At 34.8% G+C, this 24,675-nt stretch overlaps 2 protein-coding genes across 24 annotated transcripts in view; both read right to left on the reverse strand.

Annotated features, from left to right (window-relative positions):
- LOC114933442 (longitudinals lacking protein, isoforms A/B/D/L) overlaps positions 1–24,675 on the reverse strand; it is a 246,568-nt gene that overhangs the window by 123,723 nt on the left and 98,170 nt on the right. The window contains exons 7-9 of one of the 23 annotated variants that reach the window (XM_085484437.1): positions 3,490–3,703; positions 2,618–2,668; positions 1,874–2,104 (exon numbers count right to left, since the gene is read on the reverse strand). The exons of 16 other annotated variants lie outside the window; for them this stretch is intronic. In XM_085484437.1, coding sequence (XP_085340563.1) covers positions 1,921–2,104; positions 2,618–2,668; positions 3,490–3,703 — 449 coding nt within the window. In that variant the 3' untranslated portion in view covers positions 1,874–1,920. Of the gene's footprint in view, positions 1–262; positions 819–1,873; positions 2,105–2,617; positions 2,669–3,489; positions 3,704–15,646; positions 16,250–16,764; positions 17,623–19,823; positions 20,404–21,147; positions 21,587–24,675 lie in introns of those variants that run through there. 6 more of the 23 variants (XM_085484447.1, XM_085484451.1, XM_029306003.2 and 3 more) reach the window with 6 other exon arrangements.
- LOC146722587 (zinc finger X-chromosomal protein-like) lies at positions 21,603–24,623 on the reverse strand. Its single transcript, XM_085484463.1, has 2 exons — positions 23,170–24,623; positions 21,603–22,754 (listed from the first exon to the last, which is right to left on the reverse strand). The coding sequence occupies exons 1-2, from the start codon at positions 23,204–23,206 to the stop codon at positions 22,462–22,464; spliced, it is 330 nt and encodes a 109-aa protein (XP_085340589.1). The 5' UTR covers positions 23,207–24,623; the 3' UTR covers positions 21,603–22,461.

Here is a 24,675-nt window from a genome sequence, read left to right on the forward strand (position 1 = left end):
AAAAATAATTATTAAAAATAATATTGTTTTAATTTAATATATTATAAAATATATAAAACAATATTATTTTAATTGTTTAATAGTAAAATGATATTTTAGCAAAAGAAAATACTGCACAAAAAAATTAAATCTCTTCTTTTTATTCATAAATACAAACTTTTATGATTTGCATTATTATTATATACAAGAGTCCAATTCTATATTGATACATACATCAAATTACATTTTATCCATAATTATTTTAGAAATTGGAGAATTTGAATTATTTTCATAGTTTATTCAATATTAGAAACCGTCAAATTTTTAATAAATCTCAGATAACATATTTACAAAATTATACGTACGTAATCGTAATCGTTAAAATTGTACAATCTTTCACAAATTAACAGACAGTACTTGATTTAAAAAACGATTTGTAACTACCTCTCATCATGTACTTAAAATTTGTAATACCTGCCTAACCATCTCCAATCGCAAGCTACGTCGATCAAGTTAAAGATTCTGCGTGAAATCGGTATAAGCATTGAACACGTTAGTCCCTTGCGCGTGAAAACTCACTTCGATATCGGTAGGCGTCTCGAAAACCTGTTGATGACCGCCGTATAACGAGTTCTGCTCCAGGAAACGTTGATGCCGCGCCAGTATGTGTTTTGTCAGGCTGTCCTTGTATCTAGTTCTGTGCGGACAAAAGGCGCACTTGAATTTCGGATCAACCCCGCACTCGAAGTCGTGATGACGCTTCAGATGGTGCTTGTGCTTGTAAGCCTTACCGCAGACGATGCAGGTGTGCTTGAACGTGGCGACATGTTTCGGATCAACTGAAACAGAAAAAGATTTGCCGATGGTTAGTACGTGTTATTAATAATGACTCGTGATTCCGCTTCTTCCGGGAGTGCTCTGGTAGAATATAGGCGTTTTCCGCTTTCTGCGCGAGATTCCATTATCTCGCATTATTCCGTCATCTTCTAAATCATATTTAACGTAAACGCAAACGGTATTTGATATATTTAGACAATAATAGCGATTATGAATTTTTGCAAAATTAAACCCGACTTACCTTGTCATGATTACTGATCGGAAATATGATTTTTTTTATATTTTAATAAATGTTTCATTCTTTTATTTGTCAATTTCAAAATTTGAGACTTAAAGACTACAAAAAAGTAAACTGAGAGAGGTGGAATAAAGAGAAAGAAAGGATTCGAAAGGATTGAACTGCAAAAAATTTCAGATAGTCTTGAAATGAGTAGCAGATTTTATTAGAATCCGGTAGCAGCCAAAATCGGCCTTAAATCTAAGTAATACTCCTAATGAATATCTATCTTAGCACAGCAATTTAAATATGGAATGCCTAAAGAATGATAGAAAAAAAGGAAAATATAAATTTTATATATCTTTCATATATGTACACATACTTTTTTAAACGCATTTTTTTCGGAAAAACTCTAAAATTCTCATCATCTTATTGTTAAAGAATTCACAGGCTTAGCTTAAACAAATCATTTTAACATGTTCTTCAAAATCGTCACAAATAACCTAGTAAGCAACTTCGAGCACTCGATTGAGCCGCACTGAAAACAAATTATTAAATTAATAAATATTTATTTCAATGCTGCGTAATAAATCATTTATTTGAAACAAATAAATATGTATTTTGATTTGCTTGCATCAAATAAATATTTTTCACATTAAATCAATATTATCAGCTTCGAATAAAAAATGTATTTGACAGTATTGAAATAAATACTTGTTCGAATTTAATAAATTGTTGCCAGTGTGTGTCTCGACATTACTTAGCAGGTAACGCGTTGAGAGATCTCTCAGAGATCCCGACGTTGTCTGAGAACGGCCGAGCGAGGTATGAAGCCCTGTTTGGTGTGCTTCATCATGTGCACCTGAAGGTAGGACTTGTAGGTCGCCCTATACGGACAGTAGGAGCACTGATGCATCGGCTGTTTGCCGCATTCGTTCATCACGTGCCTCCTCAGGTTCTTCATTTGATGATAACGACGATCGCAGTTGTTGCAGGCGAAGCGACCTTGGCCGCGACATCGGCGTCGATCTCTCACCGCTCGTGTCATATAACAGGTCATCTTCTCGAAACCTGCAATCACGAGGAGCACTTTATTAATATCGGAAGAACATCCTGGTATGACTATTTCGTCCTAGCATCTTAACAGGAACAAAAACAGATTGTTAATCATCCGCGATCCACGTCTCATTCTCTAAATGAGACTATAGTCTTGCTGTCAAAATCCGTTCAAGGATTCATTCAAGCATAGATCAATGATTGAAAACAGAACGTGCAATACCGCGATAGGTATTGGATCGTAGAGTGTTAACGTTACCGAAGAATATAATAGTAGGACAAATATATGTATATCTATATATACGTGTAGACAGATAGCTGTATTATATATATAAACGAGAAAAGATCGTCTGTCTCGCGCTCATCTCGAAAGTGTAATACAAAATATCGTGAACATGCAGACACAATTATACACTTTTACTACAGATTTTACTTTTACTGTAGATATACTACATGTATGTATATCTCATCTCTGTAAACATAGAGAAAATATTCTTGAAGTAAACTTATTTAGAATTTCATACTCACTCCACTCTCCGCTCCATTCTATCATTCGCGAAATTCCTCGTCATCATCTCCCTAATAGCATAATGAAAAATTTGAGCAGGGACATATTTTTTGACATATGTATTATCTAAAAATTTTAAATAATGCCAGAGTGCATAAAAAAATGATAATATCCGCATCAACGTTTTTTCGATGTATATCAACATCGAAGAATAATTTATAAACCAATGTTATGAATAATTTATACAATTAACATTTGTTTATTTTAATTATAACAAGCCTAATTACTTGTCTGTTATATTTCTAAATCTCTAAATATTCTTAGTTTGAGATCACTTTTATTTACACATAGTGTACAATCTTTCACAGAATTTGTATATTATTATATGGTTTCCACAAATAATTTATGATAACATATCTTCGAAAAACTAATTTAAATGTCTTTTATACTGCTCTGTATATGTTGATGACTTCATACAATGTAAATGGCAAAGCAATCAATCAATCTTTGTTGGATTAAAATGCAATTTTCACAAAAAATCATTTATTCTATCATCTTAAAAGGAAAGAAAGAAAAAATACAAAACAAATAGTAAAAAAAATATAGAAAAAAAGAGTATCAAAATATGAAATGACTTAATTTCAATAAAAAAATAAAAATATATACTATAACGCACAAGGAAGTCAGGGACAATAATGATAATTCGATATAATTATCGAGTTCAACTGTATTGTCTTCGGTCATCATAGATTGCATGAAACTTATAATCGGGTAAATAAATAAGGAAAAGTCGAGAGTTGATCATTGTCGATGATCAACCGGCAAATGCCGCTGCAGATGCACTAGATTCGAATGAATATGCATGACGTGTTTCGATATGCTGGTCCTGTACTTGCTGCGATGCTGGCAAAAAGGGCATTTGTGCATCGGCGCCTTGCCGCACTCCACCATGATGTGCCGGCGCAGTGACCTTTTGACCTTGTAGCACCGTCCGCAGCGAGGACACCGGAAGCTTTTCGCCGTCGTTCGCCTGTCATCCGTCTTGTCGATCTGTTGCGCGATCAGTGACGAGGGATTCATCTCCTCCGTAACGCCGAAACGCCACTCTGAAAGGATTCGTGTGATCGTTAGAGGGCAAAATCTCATTTTCTTATACATACAAATCGCAGACCTGATCAGAACGTCTTCATAAATATTTTTTTTATAACAACTGAATAAAATTTTTCCGATCGATCGTTTATTCGAAACAGTTTTTTTTCGTCATAATTTTCACACATGTTCTTCCTCGAAGAATTATGCGCTTTCGAGCGTAAATAAAGTGAAGCAAAAGTGAACAAAATTGAGAAAATTGTATGAGTTTCATATTAATCTTTTCAGAGATCATTACAATTCGAATCGACAAATAATATGTGTCGACTATTAAAATTTTTGATTAATCCTAAAAATTAGAGATATATTTGAGAAAATATATTAGTCTGCGATATACAATATATAGACACACTTTATAGTCCGACTATTTATTATCTTCAGCAATTATTTGACTCTGCGCTTACTTTAAATTCTATAAAATATTGCTATTAAAAAAACAATATTATTAGTCAGTTTTACACTTACAAATCGAATCTCATCCAGAAATTGCACTCCTCTGTATGTCTTCGATAAAAAAATATTTTCTACATTCTGGTAATATTATATTATGATATTGTGCGAAGAATTTATCCGATTTATTTAAAATTTTACAAATCAAATCGAAAATTACGAGCAAATTTTCCCTATCTAACTTAGGGAAACTACAACTATGCACTCGCAAGAATCAGATTGTAAATTGAAATAAAATATTAAACGAGATTGAAATAAGTTGGAGAATTATTATATAGAAAAGAGAAAGGAATTTATCAGGATTTTTATTGAAGTAAATAGATGTATCTGTCACATCGCATCACAAACGATATATATGTTCACGTATCGTATATATGTATATATAATATACCTATATATACACAATTGTTACGTTTCAAAATCGATGAACGTACAGCAAAGCGCATTACTATATTCACACCGTGCAGCACAATTCCTATGTCTTCTTTATTATTGTCGATCGTGCATGAATGGTTACAAATTCATTCGTATCTTGTCAATATTTATTGGCGTTATTAATTAACTACATTTCACTCTGTTAACAATAAATCTAAATTTATTACATAGCGTATCAATTAAATACTTTTGGACATACAAATTAAAATTACAAGCATTGACTTGTTCGTCTTTATTTTATTGATAACATTTCCTTTGGTATTGGAATCTTCGGCCTCTGTTTTTTTTCGCACCGAACAGGTGATAATGCTGCTTTTTCAACTAACTTAAGCGTGACATGATACACTTGTATCTTAGAATGCATCTCTTTTTACGTAGAAAATTAAACTTTTTATTTATAGAAATCTATCGAATGCAAGAAAATAAAAGTAAGCGTTTTTACATGCTCTTACGAAAATTTAAAATATATAATCTCATCTTTTTAAATATCTTCCTTTTTTTATCTAAAATCCTAAAGAGATGTTTATACACTTTATACATCGTAAAACAACTGATACATGTCTTGTGTGCTTACTTTGCATACTTATAGTTATTCATGTATTTGAATCGGAAATAAACATAAAATAGAAAATATAAGTATAAATAAAAAAAGTCTGTAGTTAAATATAAATGCGTTATTACATATTTAACAGTATATTTAATAAAAATCACGTTCTGTATCTATCTTCTTGTTTATGAAAATGTAGGACAGATTACGATTATACTTCTTGAAAAAGTACAGAGCGGTCGACAAAGTTGCGGGATTGTGCGTTTTCATACCCACACACATGTCGGAATATCTTATCGATTGACGATGAAATTGTTATTGCTTATAAAAATATAGACTATTGGTATGTCGTTGAAAAATAAACGCTCGTTAGCGGTATCCTGAGAAAACGTTCTTTGCTCGAGGAATGATTGGAGATGACACTAAACAGAAGCCGTAGTAAATATATGTATATACGACTTGGCTATTAATCAGTAGAGATATATATGTATATGTACGTCAGTGGACCAAGGCTCAAGTCGCAAAAGGTAATTCAGAATCAACGTGCACTATATACGAATAATATTCACAGAATATAACAAAAAAATAACTATAATTATATTTTTTCAATATGATTAATAAAGAATTAATTAAATAATTGATCGTATATAAAAGAGATAACATTAAGATTAAATAAGAAATTAACATAATAATAAAATAAATTATATATTTAAAGTTTTACGATTAAAAAAGTATGTTAAAAAGTGATCGATTTTTGTCCCCAAGCCAACATGTAAAATTTTCATAGTTTCGTATAATTTTTTGACCGTAAGCTGACGTAGTGGCCCATTTTTGAAGTTTTTACTTATTTTCTCCACTTTAACAGCAAATGAATGTCACCACATTATTGTAAGACCAAAAAAAAAACTATAAAAAACTCAAATTTTACATGCTTGGGAATAAAAATTGGCTATTTTATAACATACTCCTTTGTTTTAACATTTGTTATTAGTTATTAAAAGTCAATTATTGCCTCAATATTATAACATTACATGCTACTTTAATCGCTATAAATTTATAAATAATTAATTAATAATTTTAATAATTAATAATAAATTTATAAATAATTAATTAATAATATAAACAACTAATCGCTATGAATTTATAAATAATTAATATTATAATTAACACAAAACAAATATTCGCATAATTAACGTGAATTCTGAATGGCCTCTGGTATGGAACATCACACATACACTGAAAATATCGAATATTCAATTCCCAGCGTCCGTTGAAGACATCTTGTTGCTGTTCGTCGAAGGGTAGACTTCGTTCAATAGCTTCATGTGCCTGCCATTTAGGTGGGTGTTTAGACTCGACTTGTGCTTCGTTTTGTAAGGACACAGGGGGCAGTGAAACTTGGGCTCCACGCCGCACTCGTGCTTTAGATGCCTGGCCAGGCTGGAGTAATAGTTGTAGATTTTGCCGCAGTTCTTACACGGATAAGTAACCCTCTGGCAATTCAGGTAGTTGGTCGCGCGCGCATCTGAAAAACAGAAAAACACGGAAACGACCGGTTAGAAAGAACACGTTCGTAAACACGGTCGCGACTCTTCCTCGCGAATTCGTGCATAGCGTGCGGATAGAGCAGGGTGGAGTCTTCGACCATTTAGGGTCTAGCTGGACCTGCTTTTCTAAATCTCATCTCACTTGCCTCCAAAGGAGATGCACAATCGTGTTAAACGAAAATGCCACCCTTTCTGCACAGGTACTCACAAGCGTACATCATTAAAGATGCATTTCATGCCAAGTTACATCACGAATATTGCACGACCATCGTTTGTCAATTACAATTATAATTAGTCTATTTTCCGGATTACTGTATGTACAGTGAAGGAATAAAAAAAAAATATATGTATAGTTTTTGCGAAAAAATAATGTATTTAGCATCACAACAAAATATTAATCCCATAGAATAATGAATAGCGTGATATATACAGGATGTCTCACAATCATCCTATAATACTGTTATAACATATTCTAGATATAAAATAATAGAAAATCTTAACTAAAAATATCGAGAGATCACGACATGTTATAATCAACATTGTTGATTATAATTTATCGTAATCTCGATTTTTTTCATCAAGGCTCAGGCGTTTAACTCGTCAAGATTTTTTATCTATTGTATTTTATTTAGTTTTACAATCAAATCGATTTTTTATGTTTATAAGTTACATTTATTATTTATCAACCAACTTCAGCTAATCATCATAATGTATAATCTATATGCATATGTATAAGAAACGATAAAAAAATAAAATATGAAGTAAAAATGGAAAAATCTTTGATACATAACTTGTAATTAAAAAATTGTTATCTCAATACATATATTTTCGTTCTATTATGATATTCATTTTATGTATTGAATATGTTATTAAAATGCTACAAATGTGAAACATTTTAAATTTACTTTGGCGTTTCACAAAATGCATTAGTCATATATTGAAGATCGATTAGGGCCGTGAAAATATATAACAGCTAGTTTGTTATATCCTTAAAAACAGTTTTGTCAACCATTTCACTGAATATAAATGTTGTAGTCAAATAATTCTGTCTATTCTGAGACAGATTGTCAGAATTGAATATGTTTATAAAGAAAAATAATTTATAATTATAAATTATTCATAATCGGAAAACAAGTAGTAAGAAAATCCAAAGATGATTTGTTAGAAACATATCTAACATGAGAGGCACATGGAATTTACTCCTCCTTGTGAAATAATATGACAATATATACATATTTAAAATAATATATATGTATAAATTGTCTACTATAAATCATGCTTTTATTTATTTAAATTATATTTCTTTATATATCGAAATAAAAACTTCCATTGGTGAATCCTTTTTTTGTAACACAGACAATGCCATCGTTTTTCTGAAATACATTCACAATCGCAATTAATAAAGATTCTCCCAGATCGATTAAATGTTTCGAGAAGAAGCTGTTAAAATTATCGTCAAATATCTTCTTGATGAATCTCTAATAAATCAGAATTACGTGTAAAACAAATACATAAATACATATACACAAATTTGGATCAAAAATCGCTTTGGAATAAGATGTTTAAGATTACTCAAATATCAAAGAATAGCAGGAAATAGAAATTTTGTATAAAATAATCTTTGTATTTTATTGTAAAAGATGTTTTGCATTTTATAATTTTCAAATATCTTAATAATGTAATTGGTAACAGTTTTCTAATTCATATATACAATGAAACCAAAACGATAACATTTACTACATATGACGAAATAGTACAACATATAGAACATAAAAACTCCCTAATTGATTTTTATTAATAATCTTCCACATTTCATATTAATACCATCTTCTTTCGTTTCGTGTGCGAATTGTTACCGATCAAATCGATATCAATGAAAAGCAACTTAGTTAATTACACAACTGTAATTTCGAAAAAGCATTATTTCTACAATAATTTTTTTCCAATATTCTAAAGATAATAATAAAAAAATCAAATATTAAATTATGTAATAAAAGTAATTACATAAATCAAAATATCTGTAGTTTCTCAAGACACATTGTAAAATAATATTGGAAAAAATAAAAAATGCAATTATATTTTTCATTGACATCTCTCATTACAATGCTACACAGGAAATATTCACATAAATTATAATTATATTCGATAACCACAATAATAATTTATACAACAATATAAATCCAATATATTAATAATTTCATCGATATAGGTGAGAAAATGGTGAATAGGGATGGCGTTGTTGAGATCGTGAAAAACAGAACACAATCTTTCTGTTATTATCTTTACATTAAAAAATTCCTGATAATTTGTTGATCATCTTAAAATTAAAAAATTTTTCGTCATTATTACGAGAAAATCATAATTGTCCCTTATGTTAAAAATTCGCGTATGTCTTGTGATGCATCGCGTTAAGTATTCGCATCGGGATACCGTATTTGCTGTACCGATGCAGAACCGATTTCGATATGGAGTACATCTTCGCAGCCTTCCTCAAAGACATCCCGCTGGCGACGGCTTCGATGGCTCTCGCCACCTGTTCCGAATCGCATTTAGATCTTCGCGACCTCCTCGCATATCTCGTGTTTCGTAAACAGGTCTCGTAAGCAAATGGTCCTGAAACATGAAAGAGGCGCGATTAAATCGCACGTACACTTACATAGACTCAACACCCGGACGAATTCGACAGAGACACTTCCTTCTCGCGCGATATTCTTCGCGGAGATAAATTGATCAAATCGAAGAAAAATAAATGTGCTATATTAAATAATAAAAATAATTATAAAAGACTTTGTTCAGACTTCAAATAATTAAAAGGAGCGCCTCACTCCGTTTTTCGACGCATCTTAAAATCAAGAAAAATCCATCCGGAATATCCTGGAAAAATTATACAACGGATCAAGGATTCAATAAACGACAATGATAAAAATTTCAAACGATACGGATTGAATGAATTCTAGATTGAGACAACAATCGGGAGATTCGAGTGAGGTAAACAGTCACTTTTTATTGAAGAACATCAATATGGAAACATGGTATTTGGAAATACTGTCAATAATTTTCGGCTGTTTCGCGAAAATGGTTTTATACGCTCGCGTGGATCCTCTTCATGTGCGACTTCAGGTTCCACTTGCGATTACTCTTGTAACTGCAATACGGGCAGCATTCTGCCTTCTTCTGGCCGCAGGAGGCCTTGACGTGCTCGACGAGATGATGCTTCCATCGATAGGACTTGGCACACTTGGAACACTTGTACCTACCCGCGATATGATCCGTATGTTTGTATCTAAACTTGCGCTCGATGTAACTGCTAGGTCTGCTGGACGTGCCGAGTACCTGATAGTCCTCCCAAAGCGAACCTGAAACACAAGAGCCAGCTCGTCACGTATACGTCGAGGACGTCCAAGTTGTAAGAGCGACCGTACGAACGTTCCGAGACGCGCGATATATATATATCTATATCGATATATATATATATATCTGCTTTACTTAAAACATCTACATCTAAGCAGCATGCGATGAACATTGACATTTTCAGAGTACACTTCATACCTAGATTCCGAAACTGGGACTGCTGCGCTCTGTCTCTGTTCATTTTTTATCGCTCCGCTTTATGAGCTCCCTCTTCGTGTAAAGTCAAAGAAAAGAAAACACGTCGTCGTCATAATCTGTGCATCTTTTTTTGTTTACGTATAACAGGATAATGAAGATCAAAGCATGAAAGGACTGACGTAATGAATTTGAATAAAAAACTTGAAATTTACTTAATGATACTTCAGACCTATATAGTAATTTGTATAATGATTAGTGATGATTATGAAGGCTAAACGATAAAGCTCGAATTGTGATAAAAATCCCATTGAAGCTCGCTTCCAACCATATAACAATAACCATAATGAAAATTAATGAGAAGTATTCAGTAGAAATTGTAAAAAAGTAGTCGATAATAATTTTAAAAAAAATTAGGGAAGAATAAAATTGAAAAAGAAAATACAGTGTCGATGGAATTTTGATTCTGAATAGAAACGGGCTCACGATTTTTTTTGCACGCAAAGAGAGTAAATAATTTTTAATACATGTAACAAAGATAAAAGGAATGCAGTTCGAAGAATATTCTCGTGACTGCGAATATGTACATAGGTATTTATTTAGAAAGCAAACGAATGCGAAACATCGTTACACAAACACTTAATCGCAGCGCGATTTTAGCCGGCGCGATGTGTAAATCAATCGATCTATCGATTGGATAGAGTACATTAGCGGTGTGTCTCGTAGACAGGTGGTGATTCGTACGTTATTCGTCTCTATTATTAATACTGTTATCTGCCGAATGTATGTTATTGTTCACGTATGTGATAAGAGAAATTTTGCGACAATAATTTTTTTGTAACGAGCATATCGATACGAGTTTCCTCTCTCTCTTTTTCTCTAGGACCATCAGATTATTCTGATAAATATTTTGCTACGTTTTCCGATATTATATATATTGCTTCTGCAATTCTTCAAACTATTAAACTTCTAGTTTCTTCTGTTTACGAGGCTTTTCGTGTAAGATACGCTTCGTTACATTAAATCGGCTGAAGTATATTTATGTCGAAGATATTACTTCCTCTCTATTGTTATGAAATGTTGAAGTTAGTCACAAATTTAGATAAGTGATTAATGGGACGATAATGGCGCTTCGAATACCTGACAATAACTGTGAACCTACGGTCTACATAATATCATTCCTGTTTCGTTTTTATTGGCGCGATGTAGAAAAACAATTCAGAAACACAGGATTAACCGGTACAAAGCCCTAATATATCAATGTTTATGTTGGATGAAATCGTATATACCGTAATAGAGGCCACGGATGCATGCTTATCCCTACCGTGAGTATGTTCTATCGTAAAAGAAATTAATTGGCTGTCGCGGAATTATCGCTTAATTGTCTCGATACGTCGATAAATGTAAGTTAATTGTCGTCTCTAAAATCCGCTACTACGCCACATGGCTAAGTGTAATTGGAGCTAGCGTAATTTACAGTCAAATTGCACTCTATATATATATATATATATGTGTATATATATATATATATGCGTCTCTCGAGTAGTCTCTATAATGCACGATAATCGACGGTACAAGGACATATTACTAATCGCGTTAAAAAATGACTCCCTCTCATCGACATCCTCTTAAGTTTACGCTCACCCTTAAAATCTATTGGTTTGACTTCAAGATCAGTATATAGTCTTCGATGATCGCCGTCTTTCAACGTCTTCCGGCGGGTATATACTTGATAATTACGGGACTAATTAGTGTCACTTCTTTTTAGATAATAATCAGACTTTCCTCATACTTTTATACACACACACACACACACGCGCGTGACATACACAGTGATATCGAAGAATTTAAAACGACGTTTTGTAAATATTATCAATCGCACTAATAGTAAAATGCTTTTCTTTTCTTTCGGCAAAAATCTGCAGCAAAATTAAAACATTAATTACAATTATTATTTGTAAAAATAGTAGAAATCTCTTATTTAAATTGGAAATTAAACTTTTCTATAAACACTAGAAATGTGATTATCTTAATAAGCAAAGTTCTTTTGACGAAAATTTTGATTATCCTTGATGCGAGTACATTTGTATATATCTTTTCTAATTAAATCATTTTATATATTTATACTTCATACATATAATGTAGTATGTAGTTATTAATTGCACATTTTACTTAATAGTAAGTAAAATTCCTATAAATGTATCGCTCTGCTAAAATATAAAAAAGAATAATCATATCATATATTATATCTTCGAACTGCAGCTGAAATCTTATGGAAGAAACAGCCTTTAGACTAGAATTTGTTCATTCAATTAGCTGTAAAATGCACGTCTACACTTTGTTCGTTCACAATTCACGTATACTGCAAATGAAAGAAATATAATATCTAGCCTCCATTTACAATTTTTAAAAAATAATCTAAAGTAAAATAATCTCTCTCACACATACACAGATAAATCCACGAACGTCGCAAGCGCAACTTAGATAAGCTACAATAGTCGCAGCTCGCTCTCGCAAAATCTTGAACGCCAACACGACTACAGCATCACACAGAGTCTATAGTACGACACTTACGACAGATCATACAGATCATTGATATGAATGTGTCATATTACTACTATAACGACGTCTTACGTTGTTTTTCTTTTTTTTTTTCGAGACTCGACACTTCAAAATGAAAATCCGACATAAACGCTGCACTCGGTTAGTGTATTTACTAACAAACCAGTATCTTGCTCCTCGTTAGTCGGTTTCGACTCGGACTTGTTATCAGACAAGAAGATATCGCGAAAACTACGGACATTCTCCGCGTAGCGTACTGATATTATCCCACTGTTATCCTCGAAAAAATCCGCGGCACGAAGTACCGTATTTCCTGCGAGAAGACTGTTGAGAGATTGACGAATCTGTCCATCAACGCCGCGTCGCGTCGATTCGAATCGAACTCACGGACGAGTCGCTTTCGCGTGGCGGGAGACATCGCGCAGTTACGGAGAAACTGGGGATGTCGGTCGACGAGATACGGTCGTCGGCCGGCCCGACATCTACTTGATGTTGTGCACCGAGAGCAGGTGCTTTAGGAAGCTGGCCTCGATCCTCGATCTGTACGGGCAGTACTGGCAGGAGAAGTGCGTCTCGAAGGTGACCATGCCGCAGCCCATCTTCAGGTGTTTCCGCAGATTCGACGCCCATGAGTACATCTGACCGCAGCGAGGACAGACGTGCAGCCGTGGCCTCACGATCGGAAAGAGAGGCGCATCTGGAAAGAGAGCGTCGCCCGTTAGAGAACGCGATCACGATGGGATCCGGGAGTATCAGGGCCCTCCTCGTGTCAGGAGTCGGTCACAAGAGGTAGCAAGCGTCGAAATGCAACCAAAGTAGTGTCTCTATCAACATCGAAGCGCATGCCCTGAACAAGTCGGGAATGGATCCTCCGCGAAGTCATCCCCGGGACGATCCATCTATCTAGGGAGACGGCGCTTTTCGAGTATTCACGCGTGAGAGTATTCTGCTTTCTTCGCGGATTCGGAAGAAGACACTTCCGGATCGTCGAGAAGCGAAAAGTGAAATTAAATCGCGAGTATGTCGAATCTTTCCAAGTCAGTTTCGTCCTCGAAAAGCGCTTCTTCGATCTCGAGGAAGAATATCAACACACGTGCGACTGTCTTCCTGTGCATACGTACTTACTTCGTCCGTTCTCGTGCTTTCCGAACCCTTCAACATCTGAAACAGAATCTACCAAGAGAATAACGCGGGGTCGTTACGATGACATTCCTCGGAAAGAAAATTAAAGAAAGGATCAGAGAGGGAAAATTATTATAGGAAACGTTGCAAGAAATATACTTTATTTTATTTATTTTTTTTTTTTTTCGTATTTATACTAGTCTACGAGAACATGAGGACGTCGGTTAGAAACCTCGCGGATGCTAATGCAGGTCCATATTGTGCTTGCAGTACAGGTGTCTCTTCAGATTGCCCTTGAAGTTGGACTTGTAATCGCAGATGTTGCAATGAAAATTCGGTGGTTTACCGCAGGCCATTTTCTGGTGTAAACGTAGACTCGAAGGCCAGGCAAAGCTTCGTCCGCAACAGTCGCACGTGTACTTGATACCTGCAACAGAAATACTAGTCAGCGAGAGGATCCTTTCCCTGTCATTGGAACCGGAGAATTCTCTTCACGATGCGAGCAAGGACGCCTTCCACAGGGTGCCTTTCTATTCGCAGAATGCTTGAAGGTGCAATCTCTCTCGCAATTAACAGCAGCATGTGATACAAAATGTTTCATGACACTCGCAAAAGAGATTTTATTATCGTAACTATTACGAGTATTTGTGCTCTTTTATTCCAGTCTAAATCTTCTCTAAGATATTATATATATTAGGGATTAGAAGCGGCAATTATGATACATAGATTAATTACATATATTGGAAAGATGGCAGGATTCGTGTCAATAATTCATTACATTTAATGGCATTGCTATCTGCATTTTTAATATTTTCGTTTGTGGCTAATGTTAGAAAATATGTGCTTATATATGATTTTTTACAAATATCAGCAATAAAAAAAGTCGTGTGCAGTGTTTAATAATATGAGAAATGACGAAAATGTGGTGAAAATTAAACTAATTAAATTGAAGATAATAAACAACTGTCTATGATCATTAATTATAAAGTCGTGCGAATCGTCAAAATATTCCAATTTTGAGCACTTTATTATAAACAAATTCTTCACACGAGGCTATAATAAATAAAGATGATCCGTGTCCAAGTTGCTTTAATAATTTATTTAACAACACGCGACATTTTTTGGCAGGGAATAAAGAGTATAAAGTCTCTTTTTAACACTAAATAGCATACATCTATCAAATTCGAATAACTGTAAAGAAAATATAAATTGTGAATATAATACAAATTTGTACTTTTTAAAGATAATTTAAGAATAAATAACAATGAAACTTGCATAAAATTTCTTTGAACAACATATGCAGATACTCTGACAATCAAAGAAAAAAAAATTCAATGCTGTAACAAATACGAAGGATAAAAAAAACCTTGTATCTCAGGATCGAAGGAAGTCTTTAAGTTTTATCGAAACACCAATGCTTGTTCTTGATGTGCATCGTCATGTTCCATTTTTGTTTGGATTTGTGAGGGCAATATGGGCATTGCTGGGTCGGTGGTAAACCGCATTCGGTGCGTATATGTTTTCTCAGACTCTTCATCCAGGTGTAGAATCTTCCGCATCTGTAGCACCGATAGGTCGGTTCTGAAAACATCATCGTCAGACATTCGTTAAAAATAACGACCACAGTGATTCGATCAATCGCGATCAATCGTTGAGACATACGGGGAGGACATTGAACGGAATACAGAGAATGCTCGACAAGACTGCTTCTCAGCGAATCATTTAATATCAACTTCGATTTCAACTGACTTTGATTTACAGCGAACAATAATTACGCTTACGAATCATCATTCGGTAAACAGTAATTTATAAAGATCCTAATAAATAGCTTGAGACAAACATTGCCGTCGTCAAGTATGTGTATGTGCGATAAATAACTAGTGCGTATAGATTGCTGCCAATGACTAGAGATTCAATGTTGTAGCAACGTTAGATGATTAAGAAGAAAAAAAGGAAAAAAAAAAAGAAAATATTCCATGACATTTAGCTAAAATGGATCCTCAAAATGTGCTTCTGCAGACTGCTCTTGTATTTGGTACGATGCGAACAGTAGGGGCAGCACTCCTTCGGCTCCTTGCCGCACTCGACCTTCAAATGGTTCTTCATGTTCCTCAGCCAGCGATATTCCTTGCCGCACTTCGGACACTGGAAGGAGCCCGGTTTTCGGTCGAGATAACTGCCCGGTCTTTGGAAAGCCTTGGGATTCACGTAATTAGGACTGTACGTGACTTTGTGTGACTGACTGGCTCGTTCACGATAATGCTGGCGATAACTCGGCCACGCTGCTATCATTCCTGCAAGAAGATAAAACGCATCGGTTAGTAAATCGGTCACGGAGATTTCGAACCAAACAAGTTTTAGTGGCGGATGATTTTAAATCGCGGGGATGAGAAACGCAGAAAATGCTGCAGCGTGGTAAATATGTGTTCTCCCTTAAAATTAATTAAAATTAATTAATTAAAATTAATTAATTTTAAATTAATTAATTTAAATTAATTCATCGTTATAATCACTCCATTGTTGCTTTGTTCTTGTTCATTATTTAGAAATGTTCTAAATAATAATTAGCATAAAAAAACAAGAGCATATATTGTATATGTAAATATAATCAAATTTTTATATTTAATATTAAAACTGCAATTAATTATCTTTGCGTTTCATGAATAAGTTTTCTTCCCTTCAAGCAATTAGAGATTAATTTTTGATAAGTAAAACATATACCTGTAAATAAATACTTTTATTTTGCATACACACGTTTGTTATACAATGATTGGGCTCGTGCAGGATTATTCATATAAGTACGGTGAAAAATGTTCCAGTTTATTTATTGTGTAAAATTTGGCAAGTTTACAGATTCATCAACAATGATATTAAATATAAAGTAAGAAGCAATGTATAAGAGAAAAAATAAATAAAAACAGACAAAATTCGCATTGACGTTAAAGTTTCAATTCCTTCGAAAAGAGAACGAATCGAAGACTTTAGAGTCTAAATTCAAGAATAAAATCGTTTCACTCTGAAGTCATATTGTGTAAAAACATATTGTCTATCGATTACATTTACAATTAATATGAATAGTCTAAAACTAATCATGTGTCACTGAGAAATTAGCAATTAATTAATAGCTCCATTAAGAGCGATTTTCGCGCGATTACTTTACCGCTACGGCATTAAATTATTAGGCGTCGGTCAATCAAACCTCGATAAATATGTATCTTCCACGTCAATGCGCGCGTAATGTATAAAGTTGTCGGGCAAAGCATCAAAATCGGAAGACAAATCAGGAAAGTCGCGTGAGAGCGGGAGAGACAAGTAGAGAGAGCGCGCACGCGTTTACGACGAGACTAAATGCTGCTGGAGAAGACGTTCCTCCCGGGATGATTCGTGCGGATATGCTGATACAAATTGCCACGCTGCTTGGTCCTGTGGGCGCAGTACGGGCACTTGAACTTGGGCTCCTTCCCGCACTCGTGTCGCGTGTGTCTCAGCAAGGTGGCGCGATGCTGATAACCCTTGCCGCAGGTCTCGCAACGATATGGGAAAGGTATGGGGCTCTCGCCGCATTGCTTGGCCATCCACAGCGTCGTCAGATTCTTGATCAGTCCCGGCATCGTCGGGTAGATCCGCGGAAGGTTCCTGGGTTGGACCACGCCCGGTGTCGACCGGTCTGGAAGCGAGAGGAAGAAGAAAACGGGAGGCGTTAGTTGTGAAAAGAGGTGCGACAATTTTACGTTCGTGAAAAACACAAATAATGCAAGTAAATCAGAAAATTAAGGAGCTTTTTTCGCTTTCTTTTTTCTTTTTTTTTTTTGTTTTGCGCTTTTCGCGACATGTAAAATGTGAGACGAACTACACAGATCCGTCGAGATTTTTGAAGACATACGGTAGAATATTGTTCCCTAGATTGATAGTCGAATCTGCAAAAAGTTCAACTCCTAATTTTCGATTCCCTGAGAAACATCGGATCCTTAAATCATCCGATTGTCTCACTGTGGATTGGGAATTCCTTCGAGATTCTTCTTTAATCTATAAGCTGCATTGAAACTCGGATATTTAATTATTCAAAATACAATTTGTGTAGAAAAAGCTTAGAGAACATATATGTTATACATATATTAAATTTCTCTAATAAACTAAAATAATTTATTCTTACAAAATTAAATTAATACTAATTAAGCTAATAATTTGAAACTAATAATTGTTTCACATTGCGTAACAATTATATTTTACTGTATTATGCATAATTTTATAATTCCAAACATTGTCGAAGTTTTATTGATTTTGGTTTCAATGCGGAATATTATATATGATTAATTATTTATGAATATAATCAGAAAACCACATAAATTTAAACTCGGCAGAGAGATCGGACACACAGATAATTATTTAAATATTTATTTATACTCAATCTCATTAATTCATAATTTTTCAATAAATAATAAATTTAATATAATAAAGATAAATTAATTTTCATGTTTGTACAACACAAACATACGAAAATATAAAAACATTATATCGTCCACCTCTATTCTTTCTCAATTTTGTTCGTTATTAAATTTCGTGTAAATTGGAGATTTTCATCGCCATCAATTTTTGATCGATGTGATTCTACGTCACAGAAACCATCGCGTAAAGTGCTTTTAAAAAAATTATTAAACATTCAAAACATAGTTATATGTCAAATAATGAAGTGTTGCTAGTCGACCATACAAATTGCTGATGTAGCAGATGTCAAAAGAAAATTTGACAAGCCTGAAATCGAAACGGATATTAATCAGAATAATCATTTTTTAATAAGTCACAGCGAGGTACACGCATTTAATTCGAATGCAGTTGATGCTAATAAAATAATCTTAATCTAAAAATAACTTCAATTCGATTAAATGAGACAATATCGTATTTTATTCATTTTTTTGAATAAGATAACACATCTAATATATAGTAAAATACATATTTTCGTCATTTTACAATAAAACTGATCCGTGACAATCTTTATTATTCAACATTCGTCTCTCTTCATTTCGCACGTTCAGACTCGCGATAACTAAATATATCAGCATCGATAGTATCATATGTTAGGGAGTACACGCAATTGACAAATCGCACATTTTCTTATTACAGTATCAGAGTTGAAGGTTCAAAATACCAGCAATTTCCCATATTAGCTCTTCTTTCGTCAACGAGTTCTCAGTTCCCAGTTTCGATCGCGTAGACGTGCAGACCCTGATGGCACTCGCGGATGTGCCTGAACATGTTGTAGCGTTGCTTCATCTTGACGTAGCAGTACGGACATTGGACTTTCGGATCTTTCCCACACTCGAGTTTCATGTGCCTGGTCAGATGACACGTGTGAATGTAGCTTTTCGAGCATTGCGGACAAGTGTGCCTCCTCTTCTTATGTGTGCGAAAATTCTGAAATTCCTCTAGCTCTAGTTGTACAGACTGCATGCCTTCAGTATCGATCTCCAGCTTGATTCTCGTTTCTAAAAAAAAGAAATCAACGAAACGCAAAGTTAGTTGAGTGGACCAGACAACAGCGTGTCGAGGAGAAAAAATAGAAAGAAGCTTGAAATTATTATTTTCGACCACCTGACCCTGATGAGCTCAAGCTCATGCTCCATTTGTCAGATCTCGGAGAACTACGGTTGTTCGAAGAGTTGTTAGTAAGTGCTATCAATTCTTGAATTTATTTGCAAGAGAAACGTATGCGTAAATTCAGTTCTTATACTTGCAACTTTTCTGTAAGAACTGAATTTATGCATACGTTTTTCTTGCGAATAAATTCAAGAATAAGAATAATATGAATAACACAAAAATAATACGAATAATACATGGAAATGATTCCGGCAATCGCGAAGATCGGTGGAATATCGTGAAAAAAATGCTTTATTCTGTCAAGAGTATACATTTAACAAAATGGTATGTATATCTTTATTATAATAAATTATAACAAAAATTACATACAACAAATCACTTCGTCAACTTCGCGCGAGATGCGAGTAAGGACAAGAAGAATGAGAAAACAAACACTGTCGCTGTGCGTGTTGAAAAAAAAACGAAGAAGGAACATTGAGAACGAGATGTGTGTCAGAGGGTTGCCCTCATCAGGGCGAGTCGATGATGTAGACGCGTTGGTCGGAATGCTTTCTGCGTATATGCTGGCTCACGTGACCCCGCTGCTTGCTGCGAGTGCCGCAGTAAGGACACTTGAACCTCGGGGTCTGGCCGCATTCGTAGCGCAGGTGCCGTTTCAGGCTTTTCAACACCGTGTAACCGTTGCCGCACTTCGGACACACGTGATTACGCCGACCGCTTCCACGTCGACCTCTCCCTCGTCGTTGTATCGAAGTCCCGCGAACGTTCTGGTTCGCGCTCTGGTTCGTGCTCTGGTTCACGTCGGGCTTCGAATCATATCCCAGGCCGACATCGTACTTTTCATACAGAAACACTGAAAGCAAAACAACGAAACGGTTAGAAAAAAAGAGAACAAGACGGTCGATCGCGAATGATCGTTTAACAGCTGTTCGACAGACCGTAGAAAATAGAATCTCTATAGTTGTCGAGTGTGCAATTTGTTTGTTACGCAAAGCGAGTGCTTGGTAAAAAAAATGAAGCTATATTGTTTATAATACATTTTGAATGAGATCGAATTGATCCGCATGATTAAGCCGTAAGCTGACGTGTAGAAGGTCCTGAAATAAGGTACATGTTGTAACATATCTGAGAGAATTTTTTTTAAACCGATTTCATATAACATTATTATTTTTTGAAGTTATGTTATTTCCTATTGTTTTCATTCTTATATATTTTTTCGTGTAGTTTAAAAATATTCAATATTTTTCTGTATGGTTTGACATCTCTCACATCTATTAATAAAATGTACATTAATCATTTTGGCTTGTACAAAAAAAGATATTTATTTCAAATGAGTCATCGGCATCATGTAGATTATGAAATCTTACAATGACGTGCGACACATTCGACAAAAGTTCACGTATAAAACTCACACAGCGACAAATGCCTGAAGAAACTTGAAATTCTGATGAAGAATTTCTGCTGCTTTGCATCGCATGTATTCTTACGAAATCGACCAGAAAAGTCAGCAATCCGCTGCAGAGGATTCTTAAAACATAAGTGTTGTTAATGACGGACAAAAGATAAGAAAAGCGTGATTAAAATTCTCGAAACAGGATACATCGCGCAAATAATGTTTATTCTTGCCAGAAGAATCGTAATAATATACATAATAATACTGTTCATAGCTGTAATCATAAAAACACGTGACGTTCGCACGATACAACGCATTTGTTAGGATTTGAGATCGAGAACCCAGACTCGCTCGTCGGGATGCTTCTTTCTAATGTGACAATAGATCTGTGACGTTTGCTTGCTGCGCAGCTCGCAGTAAGGACACTTGAATCTCGGGGTCTGGCCGCATTCGTAGCGCAGGTGCCGTTTCAGGCTATCCAACATGCCATAACCGTTGTCGCACTTCGGACACACGTGATTACGCCGACCAGTTCCACATCGACCTCTCCCTCGTCGTTGTATCAATGTCCCTCGAACGCTCTGGTTCACGTCGAGGTTCGAGTCGTATCCCAGGCCGACCCTGTAATTTTCATGCAGAAACACTGAAAGCAAAACAACGAAATGGTTAGAAAAAAAAGAAACCGAGATCGCGAAAGATTGTTTAATAGACATCGACAGACCGTGGAAAATAGAATCTCTACAGTTGTCGAGTGTGCAATTTGTTTGTTACGCAAAGCGAGTGCTTGGTAAAATAAATGAAGCCATATTGTTTATAATACATTTTGAATGAGATCGAATTGATCTGCATGATTAAGCTTACGTGTAGGAGGAGCTGAAATAAAGTACATATCTGAGAGAAATTTTTTTAAACCGATTTTATATAACATAATTAATTTTTGAAGTTATGTTCTTTACTATTGTTTTCATTCTTATATATTTTCTCGTGTAGTTTAAAAATATTCAATATTTTTTTTGTATAATTTGACATTTCTCGCATCTATTAATAAAATGTACATTGATCATTTCGGCTTGTAAAAAAAAAAGATCGCGCATAAAAATTTACAATATTACATCATATAACTATTCATTTCAAATGAGTCATCAGCATCATGTAAATTATTCAATCTTACAATGACGTGTGACACATTCGGCAAAAGTTCATGTATAAAACTCACAGAGCGACAAACGCCTGAAGAAACTTGAAATTCTGATAAAGAATTTCTGTGCTGCTTCGCATCGCATGTGTTCTTACAAAATCGACAACCAGAAAAGTCAGTAATCCGTTGCAGAGGATTCTTAAAACATAAGCGTTGTTAATGACAGACAAGAAATAAGAAGAGCGTGATTGAAATTGTCGAAACAGGATACATCGCGCATAAATATTAATGTTTATTCTTGCCAGAAGAATCGTAATAATATACATAATAACACTGCTCGTAGCTGTTGTCATAAAAACACGTGACGTTCGTACGATTCGTTAGGATTTGAGATTGACGACCCAGACTCGCTCGTCGGGATGCTTCTTCCTAATGTGACAATAGATCTGTGACGTTTGCTTGCTGCGCAGCTCGCAGTAAGGACACTTGAACCTGGGCTCGTGACCGCACTCGTATCTGAAGTGCCGGTTGCGATTGCTCTTCAAGGTGAAACCGTGCAGGCACTTGGGACAATAGTAAAGAGTCTTCGGTGCTCCGCTGGGCGAAGGCTCGTCGACCACTTCAACATTCGAGGGACCTACGGAGCTCATGAAGGTATCCATCATGAGAAGATCTGAAAAGTAAAAATCAATTTGTGAGATTTAATCATGACCATTTTATTTTCTGGTAGCTTCTCACTTTTCGGACAAGTTTATCTACAGATTTATCAGCAAGCAACTGACAATATTTGTTTCATTTCGAAAAAGTAAAGAAAAAAAGAGAAAAAAAGAAGAAATGTACATAGAGGGAGATCCGCGAGGATCGAGAAGAAAATTTTTCCCCGAGGACACTTGTCATTTGACCTTGGAGAACATTGGCTTGTTAAATGTCGAGGTGCAAGGATCATAGATGTAAAGCACACCGAGAATGCGGCTAGAGAATTACTGGCGTGGATTATTGTTCGTGATATTAGTCTCGCAAATGTGGGAATAATCGGGGACGTTGGTAAGGAAAGTATCGCGAAATATAATAACAAGCACGTTTCTCACACTTCTTGGATGCGCATGAAAAAACAGGAAAAGACATCCATCGTTAGTTTCGACCGCAAACAAACATCGTATGTAGATTTTATCTACCGTGCAGCGCTACAATAGATTGGTCGAGCAAGTTCCTAGATCTCTTGGCTGTTTCAGCTGAAGTTGAACGGGAGGACTCAATCTGAGGAAGAGAAAATCGAAGAAATTGGAAATATCAGGGGAAAAAATTACTGAGGCACATTCGACAGATTATATAGGGTGTCCAAACATCAATTTATTTTTATCTTATATTTCCACAGCGATGATATACGATCCATAAAACATACCGCGGAAAATCGCTAAACCGACGGTGAAAACATGTTGCGTTCCAAATCGGCCAGGAATTCGCGAGGTATTCTAACGTTCGCCATTGTATATCAAGCTCGTCACGTGGACTGTATCGGAGCATAGTTCCCGTAAATTTTTTTTTTTTTTTGCGTCGTCAAAATACCCCAAACAGGTAAGATTCCTCGCTCGCAAGTTCGACATTATAAAGTACGTCTCGTACGCAGAGAGAACTTAACTCGAAGATCTAACGAAATGTAAGAACGATCACTTTTTCTATGCGCGACGATGGATTCGCGTCTAACAGCTCGCGAATATGTGTATTTACGGAATGTACAATTCTTATATCGCTACAGGGTCAATAATTATATCATAGTCAACAAAAATTATATCATTGTTACCAAAAACAATCACACAAATTATATCACAGTAAAAACAATCGATCACTAACGAATTTCATGTCTCTAAGAGACCCCTCCATCGCGCTGATTAAAATGTGAAAAGACAGGCATGTGATAATCAAATCTGAATCAGTGTTATCAACTACGAAGAAGAATAACTTCTATGCGCGATGATGGATTCGCGTCTAACACGTCGCGAATATATGTATTTACGGAATGTACAATACTTATATTGCTCTACAGGGTTATACAATTATATTATAATCAATAAAAATTAGATCACGTTTAACAAAATTATATCACAGCTAACAAAAACAACTGATCACTAACAAATTTCATATCTCTAAGAGACTCCTCCATCGTGCTGACTAAAATATGAATGAAAAGATAGGCACGTGATAATCAAATATGAATCAGTGTTGTCAGCTATAAAGAATTCCGCTATATTAAAAAGCACTAGAAACAAGCTAAATATGGTAAGTAAGAGCCAATAAAAATAATAGGCGAAATATATAATAAGAGAGTTATACTAAATTTCATAAAATAAAATATGTATATTTTATAAAAATGCATTATTAAAATCAATTTCTTCTCAATTTCAAATTTCAAAGTAAGAATGAAAATATCGCAGCAAATATTTTTAAATACATTTTCTCTAATAGCATTTTTGTAATTTAAAATCTCAAAACTTTATTGCGCTATTTATATTGCTAAAATTTTATTGCAAATTTAAACCATTTAATAAAATATTTTATTTGTATTTTTTCATATCTTAATAGCTTATGCAGACAAA

The sequence above is a fragment of the Nylanderia fulva genome, unplaced genomic scaffold, assembly GCF_048542155.1.
Source record: "Nylanderia fulva isolate GAGA-0341 unplaced genomic scaffold, ASM4854215v1 Scaffold3, whole genome shotgun sequence".
NCBI classification, from domain to species: Eukaryota; Metazoa; Arthropoda; class Insecta; order Hymenoptera; family Formicidae; genus Nylanderia; species Nylanderia fulva.